This window comes from Myotis davidii, unplaced genomic scaffold (genome assembly GCF_000327345.1).
Source record: "Myotis davidii unplaced genomic scaffold, ASM32734v1 scaffold2040, whole genome shotgun sequence".
NCBI lineage: Eukaryota > Metazoa > Chordata > Mammalia > Chiroptera > Vespertilionidae > Myotis > Myotis davidii.
In genome coordinates this window covers 394,147-406,324 of record NW_006292920.1, presented here as the reverse complement: position 1 = coordinate 406,324, position 12,178 = coordinate 394,147, and the positions used below count along the sequence as shown (strand labels likewise).

Sequence of the window (12,178 nt, the reverse complement as noted above, 5' to 3'; positions counted from 1 at the left end):
ATTAGGCTTTTCCTTTTCTCTTTTGTTTCCTTCTAGCTTTATGATTTCAGTGTTTTAATTTATTCGGTGAAATATAGCTTTGTACAATTCTTCTCTAGTCATCTAAAACTATCAAGTCTTAGTTCCTTTGCCCTTGAGTTTGTATAAAGACCTTGGGAGGCATTGAAAGGGACTGTATGAAATGAGGTCTGCATTCTGGCTAGCTTTGTTAGCAAAATCAGGGCTATTTTTATACCTGCTCTGCATGTTTAACATGCACAAACCATGGATACAGAGGTAGGGAAATACAGAATAAGTAGTTTTTTTGTCATTCAGGACCACAAATTTGTCTCAAAAAAAATCTGTAGGCTAAATATAAAAAAAATGAGTTTTTCTTGAAGATAAAGTAATCTCACTATCATGAGAAAAATACTTGGGCTATTCAAAAGACTCAGCAAAATTAACTGAAGAATAAATTGGGGTCAAGGTGAGACATTATGGATCATTGCCTTTACTATTTATTTTTTTCAGAAAAATAAATCTTATTGTGTCAGTTTGGACTCTAATTTCTGGCTGGCCCTATTCAACAGCTTACATTATTTTCTGTAAGAAGCAGCAAATGATATTGGGTGTAGTAGCTTTTTAACCTATTCATTCTCCTTTCATCTTACCCTTACCTCCCATATTAATTCTAATATCCTGGAAGTTTTTCTGTTCCTCAGATGCATCTAACTTATGCTTATTTTAAAAAATCTCCAAAGTTTTTACTACCATAGACCTTAGGAAATATTTTTCTTAGGCATTCTAGTACCAAAGGTCTATAACTGCTCTGGCCATAAGGAGACCAGTAGCATGTCCATGGGAGCTAATGACAGCTCTGATACTTGGGTAAGGGAAAGGAAAAAGTGCTCCTTACCCCATCTTACCCCTTCCCCTGAAAATAAGAAAAGGAAATGATAAATTGGTGGATGAGAATTAAGATGGAGAGAGTGGGTAGGAGAAAAGTGAAAAAGAACAGGGGAGAGAGAAGAAAAAGGTATTTGCAGTATATAGAGAGGCCACTGTATAATTGCCACAATATCACTGCATTTACTAGTTAAACTCTAAAACAAAACCAGCCAAAGCAAACAATCATTTCTTCCTGGCTACAGGTGGGGAGCGGGGTTTTGCTGTCACACTATGGCCTTAGCTAACATTCCACTTCTTCCTCCACTGATAGCAACATACTGTACTTACAGACAGAATATGAGGGAAAAATTAAGAGCCTTGGGGCTCTATTGATGACTATATTTTAGGCAATAATCCTTCATGTCCCACTAGGCTTTCAGGGGCCATTCAATAATTGCACCTGGCCTAGTGGTATATTTTCAGAGAAATTGTATTACACTAGTTCTCACCTTCTTTGTTTTTGCCTTTCCTGGTGAGATTAAATGTTATTTAATCCATTAGCAGCCCAGCATAAAATGGCATGGTGAATGAACTGAAATCATTAAAATAGGTGAATGTTACAGGGTGACAAAAGTGGCAAGGATCCTCAGTGGCCTCGGAACTTTTCTTTTTAACTTTATCTTAGGCAGGATTTACTTTGTGCTGCTGCTCACCCCTTTTACTAGAAATCTTTGGTTTGGGAGCAGAGATACATAATGTTAAAGGCTACACCAGTATAAAAGTAAAGTGTTGCACCTAAAAGTATGAACTTGATTTTTTGAAAGGCCAGAGTCAAGATCCCAATCTGTCCCTCACTATCTTTGTGACCTTGGGCAAGTCACTTTTGCCTCTGAGTCCTAGATTCTTTATCTGAAAATGGGGACACTAATAGTACCTACCTATAAGGTCCAAGTGAGAATCAAATCAGAGTAAAGCATTTAGTACAATCTCTGGCACATAGTTAGCACCCAATAAATGATGGCTTTTATTGCCACTATTACTCTTACATACCTCATCTATTTCCTCCTCTGGTTCAGAAAATTCAGGAATCACTTTGATCTGAGTTTTGATGAAGCATTTTTGAAGACCTACAAAGTAGATGCCAGTGTATCCCTATTAAATAGAAAAAAATACCTCCTGAAATAGCCATAATAAATGAGTTCCATTGTCTATCAGGGTCCTAGGCTGGAAAAATTTGAATTCCAAGGGAAAGCTTTGTCTTATAAATTAAATGAAGGCTAGAGGCTATTTTTAACTCAACTAGAATGTTCTAATAATTTTAGTGGGAAGCCTTTGGGGGGAAATATCCAACTTACATTTTTAAAGTCATGTACTTCCAATGTTTCATCAGTGCCATTTCCACTTCTGAATATTTCAGTTCTGGTCACAGGATCAATTTCCATGTAAATCTTCTTCTTCTCTCCATTGCTGTAGAAAGTGTGCTCCATGTCATATGTCTGGGAGAACAGAGGAAAACAAGTCTAAGATACTCAGTGTGTTCCTTCATATGACATTTTAATTGGGTAACATCTGGGGTGCCTTTGCTTTCCAGAGTCTTTGTAGTGAGGTGCCATCTCAGCAGCTTGCTGTTGGGAATTTTCTGAGACTGGAGATTAAAGTGAGGTGCTTTTGGGCACTGGGGCTGATATGAGGATCTCTTTGGAGCCAATATTTTGTATTTGAGCCAAGTTGCTAAACTAATTAATAAGAATTCCAACAAATAGAACATGATATTTTGCAAAAACAGCTTGTAAAGTACTTCTCCCTTGTGTTGAACAGAAGGATCAAGTAAAACCTGTGGTGTTCCTTTAAGTTACTACACATACTTGCCTAAGTGCTTAGTGGTCACCCCTCACTCCCCATGGAATTCATTAGGGCTGAGACAAAATTTGAAACCATTTAGAATGTTTAGGTATTGTTCTTTATCTCCTTATCTCCCCAGGGCTTTAATATTGATTCCACAATCTTTTTAGGATCTGAAAACCATTCTCCTTGGCCAATTTTAGGTAATAATCTTACCCTGGCCCCAATTGCTTCCTTTTGCCCTTTAAACTCGAGGAAACATTTATTGCCTCCTCCTAATCTTCTCTTTTATAGGCTAACCAACCCCCCTCTGTTTATTCCTGAATTTTGTTTGCCAAACCTGATAATTGGTTTCAGGTTCTCCAGATTCTCTTATACAGTGGGGCCTTGACTTACGAGTGTTCCGACTAACGAGTTTTTTGAGATACCAGCTGTCAATTGGCAGATTTTTTGCATTGAGTTGATAGAGTAATTTGAGTTAATGAGCTCCGTCTCAAAATGAATTAAACTTGTAAGTCAAGGCCCCACTGTATATAGAATTCAAGCGCCTTGCACTAAGTAATATGGAGTCTCCCAAGGAGAGTGCCGTGAAAAGGCTGCTTATCAGGTCATTCTTGAGTGGTTGAAATAAAACCCCGGACTTTCTCCTGCCCTCTACAAGAGGCAATTCTCTTTCTAATGACCAAGAAGACCAGTCCTACAGAGTGTCCCAGTTTAGGAGTAAGCCCATCACTTACAAGTGAGGACACTTACAGCCAAAAGCAAATAATAAGCCTAAAGGAATTTGCTCTCTGTCACAAACCAGGCCAGACTTGGTGCCTCGTGGAAGTCTATCTTATCCTTGTCGGTAGGAGACCTTCAGTTATCAAGTTTCTTTATGCTCATTTTTTCTTACAAAGAAAAAAGTTTGGTAAACTGAAAGCCTGAAAAAGCAAGACATCTCCAGAGCAGATGTTGCTTTCTAATGACATGATTCCCAGTGGCAGCTGTTTAGAGCTTGCACTGGTTTACATTGTTTTTTTCACGTCTGCTGGTGTCTGTAGCTGAATGTTAGTTTAACCTGGTCAAATTTTCCCTAACTCAAGTAGAAAAACAAGTTGGAAGGGTTTGTAGGAACAATGTTACTTCAAGCGTGAGATGTCTGTGAGGTTGCTGAATAGGAGAACAAGAGACAATGTCCTTTACCTCTTAGTAACCCTACAGTGCCTTGGACATGGCCGGCATTTAAGTATTTGTTGAAAGGTTTTCCCACCAATGGCTATTTCTCATCTTCTTAAAGAGAGATTTTGAGCATTGGCAAGATTTTTTTAAGTGACCCATATTTTAAAAGAGAAAGGGAAACAGTATTTGGAATTTCCCAGCAACTGCAGAGTTAACTCAGGAAGTTTAGCCTGATTTGTGACAGGTAGCAAATTCCTTTAGACTTGTTATTTGCTTCTAGTTATAAATATGTCCTCAGTTCCAGCTCTGCAGCCAACTTGAGAAATTTCTACCTATGGCAACAAATTGAGCTCTCATTTGGCCTGACCTAAGAAGAGAAGAGAGGCATCTACTTCAGTTCCAGTCTTGTCAGATCTCCAGGCAAGGGAGAATTTCTTTAGAAATACTATCCATTGTTGAGACAAATGTCGACACTACTAGTCATTGCGGGTGTGGTGGGGTGTTTGTTTCATCAGTAGCACCACTGATGGATTATTGCATGGAAAAATGAGGTTAGAGACTAGGGGATGTTGGAAGGCTGCCTACCTGGGCAAAAGAAAATGCAGGCTGTATTTTCAATCAATCGTAGAAGACTATGGAACCATACTGGTGACATTTAGAATTTCAGTGTACTTTTGTGGAATGAGTTTTCCTGCATTGTTGGCAATGCACCTCACTTGGACACCTTGCTAGATGAAAACTATTAGAAACTGCCAAGCTCAGCAGATCTTGATTATTTTCAACATTCCTTAACAGAGTTTGTTTTATTTTGTTTTTGGTGGAGGAGGAGGGGTCCATTCTGATTATATTAATTAACCAGCTTGTTGGCTTTTTTGTTAGCAATGGTAGGTTGCTAAATAGAGTGGGGTCAGAATGACTTCATTTATGTGTGAATCTTGGGTGGGGAGGGGAACTATATATTCACCCAGATGGAATTCCACTATCAAAGGTGTCCTTTTGGAACAGACTATCTTTTGTCTAGGAAGATGATGCTGGTTTCTCATTTTGGACTGGTTGAGGATGAGTTTGAGCAAATCCAGACATACTGTCTCGCCTGGGTCCCTGTGGAGCACATTGCCTTGGTAATGGCTATGCAAGCTTCACTGGCCCATATGAAGACTGAGCTCATGCCTTTGACCTTAGAAGTAATTTTCTCTCTACTAAGCTCGCTGGCTCAGGGGCTGAGGGTTTTTCTGGAGATAAAGGAATAAATGGTTTTGTCTTCTCCTAAGCACAAACTAAAACAGAGACAGGAGGCTGGCCTGAGAGAGGTCTGAGTGGGATCCCACTAGCTCATCTCAGAGTGCTCCCAACTCAGCTTTATTCTAGGAAGAACAGAATATGATAAGAAGTACACTTCCGTCAAATTGGCAGATAGGGAAGGTTGATCTAGGAAGGTGTTTCTAGCTTCCCTTTTCTGTTCTTTTTATATCCTGTTCACTTTGTACCCTCCTAGTCCTTTTCCCTTTTCCTTCTAAAAACTTTGTTTTCTGTCTAAACATCTAAGAATCTATTGGTGCTTCAGCTACCTTATGTAAAAAAATATCAATCTAACAAATTATTTCACACTAAGATGGTAGTTATGGGTATTTGTCAAAATAATTTAGTATAATACTTAACTCAAAGGAATGAATTACTAATGGTGAATTTTAAGCACAATGGTACCAGGAAACTAGGAATTGGAGATATTGGGGGGGGGCAAAGACATCTTTCCAGTACCACTCAAATGGGTTCCTACCTCACCCATGCATAAGGCTGGTTTTAACTATAAGGCCCAGCACAGTAGAGTGGGACAGGTAAGTCAATGGAGTGAAATATGACTCAGAAGTGAAATTAGATAGGTACATGGTTAGGCCTAGGCAGTAAGAGATGTAAGAAGACCACACTGACAAAACATGGAGAGAACACAAACTCATTTCTCCTCCCTGCCCAGGAATTCATTGTTCCTCAGTCCAGTTAAATCCTCTACTCAGGCAGCAAATGAACCCTAACATCCCCCTTTCACAGTTTGCCCTGTTTTCTTGCCTCAACTTGTGACAATATCTGAGATCATAAAAGTAAGCTTTTTATAAAGAGTAACACTGCCTCAGACCTCAGTGTGATGGATCTGTTTGGGGGCAAGTAGGTTTAGCCTGTCCTGAAAGGGATTTGAGGGCATTTGGCTTAGGTTTGTTTTTTGAAGCCTGTGATTAATCTAGCTGCTCTTCTCTCCACCTTCATCCTTTACTGTCTGTTTATGAGATACACTCTCCAAAGGTGAAATACATGCTCAGAATAGCTGGCTAGTAGGTGTTAAACTGGAAGGAAGGGAAGGGAATGTATGATACCATATCATTACCAACTTAGCCTGTGGGAATTAAAGGGCCTCTGGGTATTTCTTTACCAACACAGAGCAGACAGATTGTTTCTTATGCAAAGTTGGACTTCTGCATCTTCAATCACCAGTTCTCAGCCCTGAAAAAAATTGGCATAAGCAGCACAGACATTCCTCTTGTTCAACAAGAAAAATACCATTTCTTTCATCTACAGACTGGCTGGGAAGTTTTCCCCTGCTCCCTCCCTCCCCCACGTATCCATTATTCTTAAATGCAGCTGAAAAACAGTGGAAAGAATCCTCAGACCAGATTCTAGTTCTAGCCTCAACTCTGCCACTTATAAGCCATGTGACTTTGGGCAAGTCATCAAATGTTTCTGGAGGCTCAGTTGAATGTTGAATAGCTGACAAAATCAGTTCTGCTCAGAATTGGGCTGATACCTGTCAGGTTGACCAGTGGCCTGTCACTACCTTTAGAACTCTTGGGTTGCTTTCTCCATAGAGCCCAATTCCACTCTCAACCACTAAAGGACAACTCCCTTGTAGACCCAGGCTTTCCTTCCTGGTGCCACGTACGTTGCTTAGAAAATGCTGCCTTAAGAGAATGATGGGACTGAATAAAAATGTGCCCATTGCCCTAACCGGTTTGGCTCAGTGGATAGAGCATCGGCCTGCAGACCGAGAGGTCCCAGGTTCCATTCTGGTCAAGGGCATGTACCTTGGTTGTGGGCACATCCACAGTAGGAGGTGTGCAGGAGGCAGCTGGTGGATGTTTCTCTCTCATCGATGTTCCTAACTCTCTATCCCTCTCCCTTCCTCTCTGTAAAAAATAAATGAAATATATATAAAAAATGTGCCCATAGTAGCCAGAGTCCTGATCTATATGATCAGAGTGACACTGAGTAGCCTAGAGCAAGAGCTGGCCTAGAAAGAGTTCCTATTCAAAAGTGGGCTTTCTCCCACATTAGTTTAGGAGGAAAATAAAATGAAGAGCAGTATTCTCTTTTAAAATGCTGACATGGCACCATCTGGTGAAGCTCAATCGCTCTGTTAAAGAGATTCCAGCTACAACTCCAACTTTTTCCTTGAGGGTGTGAATGCTTCTCCAGACCCACATTTCACCCACCAAACTGCTTTGTTGGAAAGCCCAGGGTACTCAGGGAGGAAAGTTGTATCTCCTGTGTGTCTCAAAGAGGAGTGAAGAAAGTTGGTCTCTGTCCAATGGTAGCATTAGAGACTTAGGCATAAGAAAGCTGAACCCAGACTTAGCCAAAGAGTGTTTTTTCTGAGCAAATGATTTTCAGCCTAGAATGATATTGGGCTTGCAATCCTGAGTTAGACTGTTTTAATGGTTGTGTGCAGTTGAGATGGTGGGGAGGGCAGAAGGATGCCCACCTATCTCTATCACGTCTTATCTCATTCTGGTAGTATGGAGGTTTGAGGAGACCTCCCCAGGAATTATTTTTTATTGTTGTGTGGGCCTTAGAACTTATGGTTTCCAAACAGCCCTAAAGTTACCAGGAAATTCCTAGATATGGCAGGAATAACAGCTTTTAATTAATTTAATTTATTGTTCTTTTGCCTCATTCTACAAAACATTGGAGAGAATAGGTTACAAGGTATCTGCTACATCTAAAAACTTTCAGTTTAAGGGCTTGGATTTTTCCGACTTGTTTTCTCCAGGTTGGATTAATTAACTAGAATGTTGGCTCCTGATTGTTTCAAGGTAAGTGTGCAATACAGAGCGCTTTAAGCAAGAATGACTGCTTTAAAGTCTCTGTGCAATCACTGCCTGGAAGTGAAGCCTCATTGTAATGCTCTCTCAAAATCTCTGAGACTGAATAGGTCCCCTCTGCTTGGTTAAGAAAGCTAAAACAAGGGATCAATGGATTGGCTTTCATTCAGTTCAAGTGGTCCCTATATGTGGCTGTGGTTTAGGGGGCCTGTTAGCCTATAGCAGAGTGCAACAGCACACCCAGAGTTATTCTTCTTTGTTTCACTTTATTTTTATCCATTTCTCTCTCTGATGCGCGCGGACACACACACACACACACACACACACACACACACACAGGCACTTGTGCTTGTCTCTGAAGTGTGTGAGTAGAGGGAGTCAAGTATGGCTTAGTCCCTATTTGGGATCAAGAATTTGGATCTTTTGTAGACACCAAGGTGGGAAATAATGGAGGGAGGGGGAGGACTTACTGGCATGGAAATGTCAACACCAGATGTGGAATGTTAAATAAACACTGTTAAAAAACAGATGTTGAAAAACAAAATAAAAAGAAGGTGTGGTGGAGGTTAAAGTAGCAAACACTAAGAGCTTGGAGAAAGCCCCAAGACAGCAAATAAGTCACTGCCATTTATAATCACAACAGCATCAACAGCTCCCTCGACCAATGGCCCCCAAAGGTTCCACAGATTTTTAAAGGAAAGTTCAGAAAAGCCTGGGTTTTAATCTGCTAACTGTTGTTTCCTGCTAGGTCATGCTCTTAAGGGAGAGGGGCTCTTTAATTTGTGCAAAATGCCTGGGTCCTTTTCCTCTGCATATCTTTTCCTAAGATTAATCTGACTGCTCTGCTCTTTTTAGGATTCCTAAGTCAACTTTGAGGCAGGCTTATTGGCAGTATTAGCCAATAATTAGACCATATATATTAGATCATAGATGGCCCCGTGGACTCTTTGGGAATTGAAGGGAGTTGTAGACTGAGTGAACCATATGCATCTCCAGCTGGTTCCTTATGTTGCAATGGATCCAGCCTAATCTTGTGAAAGCCAGATTTATTTATTAAATACAATAAATTTGAACTCCCCATTAGGATTGAGAACAAATAACCTTCGTTCAGGTGGATTGCCCAAAGAGACATCTATTGTCTTTTATAAGATTACTTTGTAATAACTTTGTTCATTTCTGAGAATCCCTTTGTTGAAAATTATATCTCAAGATGGATTACGTCATGAGAGATTTAATTCTTGATAAACTTCATTTGGTAGCATATCTCACCTATTTTGTATATGCATTGACTAAGTTTGACTTTTGGTTTGAGAAATCACAGAATTGGTTCTTATAATACATAAAAAAGAGAACTGAAGGGAGAAACAAAGGTGGTATAATACAGAAGCAAAGGGGGCCATGGGCACTGTTAGTGAGTTTGGCAACTTGCAAGATAAGGTCCCCACCTAGTCATTTATAGTTGCACTTAGGCAAATAGCATCGTAAGTTTGGAAAAACACAAACTCAGAATAGTATTGTCAGTACCAATGGCTACAATAAAACAAGAAAACCCATCTGGTTCCAAGTTTAGGTGGGCATGTATGAGTAATCAAAAGGGCTAGCTACCTAGCATACTCAATTAAGTACATATGGACATGGGGCACAAAAGTATTGTCCTCTAACACATCTGTAATTGTCAGGAGGACCTGGAATTCAATAGCGGGATAACGTATCACCTTGTAAATTAGCTAAGTGGTAGCAGAATTAGATTCGAATGTATTTTGGCACTCTTGTTCATTTGCTATTTCATTTCTGATCTCTACTGCTTTGCCCACTTTGCCAGGCTGAATAAGGGTGACTTCTCTAGAAAGACATGTGAACAGTACGTAGTTCGGAAGCAGGTAGCAGTGATTATCTATCTATCTATCTATCTATCTATCTATCATCTATTATCTATCTATCTATCTATCTATCATCATTATCTATCATCTATCTAGAAAGAGCTAATTATAGGAATTCGGTGATACCTGAAATACTTTCTGGAACAAAATATAAATAAAAAGGCAAACAAAGTAGGCTGTTTCCCTCTTTATTCTCCCTACTACTTAAAATAAAGTAGCTTCTGGGACTAAATGAAAGTGGGTATGACAGCAGAGGTGAAGAATCCAAGGAGTCTTTCTTTTGGACACTTGTTCAATTGATTTTCTATTTTCTTCCCCACTGACTTTCCTTCTGCATCAATCCATATTCTCTTTTCTCTGCTCCTATCGCTCCTTTGGCTCCTAATGGTCCGTGCCAACCCATTTTCTTCTTGTCTCTAATCCTTCCTCCTGCACTCATGCCTTTTTCTCCCTACATCTGCTGTCAAATAGAAATGAGCATCTCATGACAACAAACTAATAACAACAGCAACAACAATAGCAACCCACATGCAGAAAAAAAAATATGGCAGAGCCAGAAAAACATCTTGAGACCTTGTAGCTTGTACATTTATTACTTCTCTTTCAAATGAAAATTGTTGGCATGAAGGGTCTTTGATTTTTTTAAGTCACATCTAGACTTTCCCATTGCTTGGGGGCCCGGGAGTAACAATAACACTGAGGTACACTAATATCAACTACAAAGGCCAGCCAAGCTTCACCAAATGACTCTAATATCTGAAACTTTCTGAGATACCTGTGATTTATGACTTGTGTCACTTATTTCTAACTTGTGGCTTTAGTATCTCAGTGGGATTGCAACAATTGTGGCTGGTGAGGTGCTGAAAACTTTATTTTATTTTTTTAGGTCATAAATAAATGTAAACTCAGGTATAAAAATCACTCCTTCTGAAAAGAAGTTTGCTGCCTGTCCTCACAGCAGATGCGTTAAGTCAGAAACATAATCCCTGAAAATCCTTTGTTGCCATTTCTCGTGGTTTCTTCTTATGCGGTGGTATAATTACTTTTCCATCAGTTTCTGCCCAGATAATTGAAAGAAAGATGGAAAATATTTTCTTCTTACAGTAAAAATTTTGCTTCTAGGAAGAGTCTTTACTCCTTAAAGCCAGGAATTACAAAAGAATGGGTTAATTCTACAGTCTATCATTATTAACCGAAATAAAAACAAAACACCTTTTTCCTTTACCAAGATAATTAGGCAAATAAAAAAGAGCATAATCTTGATTCAGCTTTTTATACCACCAGAAAATAAACACAAAAGGGACTTAATGACTTTCATTTTCAGACCAATATATATGTCAGTGACTAATTAAATTCAATGAAATTCAAAACAAGCATTGGAGCATAATGTGCATTTACTTACTTTTTTGGGTGTCTCTGGCCAGAAGTGCTTGCCCCCCCAAAACAAAACAATTAGAGTTAAGGCCAGGATACCAAACACCAATCCACAAATCTTAAGTGATTTACATATCTTCTTGGATTTAAAAGCTTCTGCCTACACAAAGAACAGAGAAAATAAAACAATACACAATAATCCTTAAAATAGCAAGCCATAATTCAAAGTCACCTTTGATTTCACTTTCTAATGCTCTCATTGCAATACAATAAATCTGTACAGCCATACTTCTGCTCAAAAGGGAAAAATATGAATCAACTTACATTTAGAATGTGACAGTCCTCACAGTTCTCTGGAGGATTCTTTGCCATGGTCTCTCAGCACACAGTACTCTTTCACGGCTTTGAGAGAACTGAGACCACTGCTGAGGTGGAGTTGCAAGTGAGTCGGCTAACAGATGCCAGAGGAGAAGCTGAATTTATATGGCTCAAATATGTCATACAAGAGCCTGCGGGAGCCCAGGGGGATCCTGTGCTGTGATTTGTTACATAGATATACCCATATATGTATATAACTTCTGTGCACAGAATTCAATCCAGAATGGCAAAGACAGAAGGTTATAATGAAAACTATTGTCCTGGGGTTTGGTTTGGAAGGGAACCAAGCCTAGGACACATTGAAATGATTTTTCACTATGAACTTAAAATATAAATGCAATACATGCTGTAAACTCCAGAAATAAGCAAACAAAACAAGAAGAGAAATGAAGTCCTGATTTCAATTCCATTTGATTTAACAAATATTTATTGCAGGGATATCAAATGTCAGGCACTGTGCTTGGCATTGGAGAGTCAGAAATGAATAAGGTATTTCCTCCTCCATTATGTTAAAGCTCTTTGAGGACTGAGATCAATATGTATTCAACGAATTATAATTAAAAACATTAAAATCTTTAAATACACGTT

The 12,178-nt window shown here is 39.3% G+C and overlaps 1 protein-coding gene across 1 annotated transcript in view; it reads right to left on the bottom strand.

The window, feature by feature from the left end:
* TNMD (tenomodulin) overlaps positions 1-11,808 on the bottom strand; it is a 15,698-nt gene extending 3,890 nt beyond the window's left edge. Inside the window, exons 1-4 of the mRNA XM_006766432.2 lie at positions 11,537-11,808; positions 11,241-11,372; positions 2,223-2,363; positions 1,918-2,019 (exon numbers count right to left, since the gene is read on the bottom strand). Coding sequence (XP_006766495.1) covers positions 1,918-2,019; positions 2,223-2,363; positions 11,241-11,372; positions 11,537-11,584 — 423 coding nt within the window. The 5' untranslated portion in view covers positions 11,585-11,808. The remainder of the gene's footprint in view (positions 1-1,917; positions 2,020-2,222; positions 2,364-11,240; positions 11,373-11,536) is intronic.
* Between the last annotated feature and the right edge of the window lie 370 nt (positions 11,809-12,178).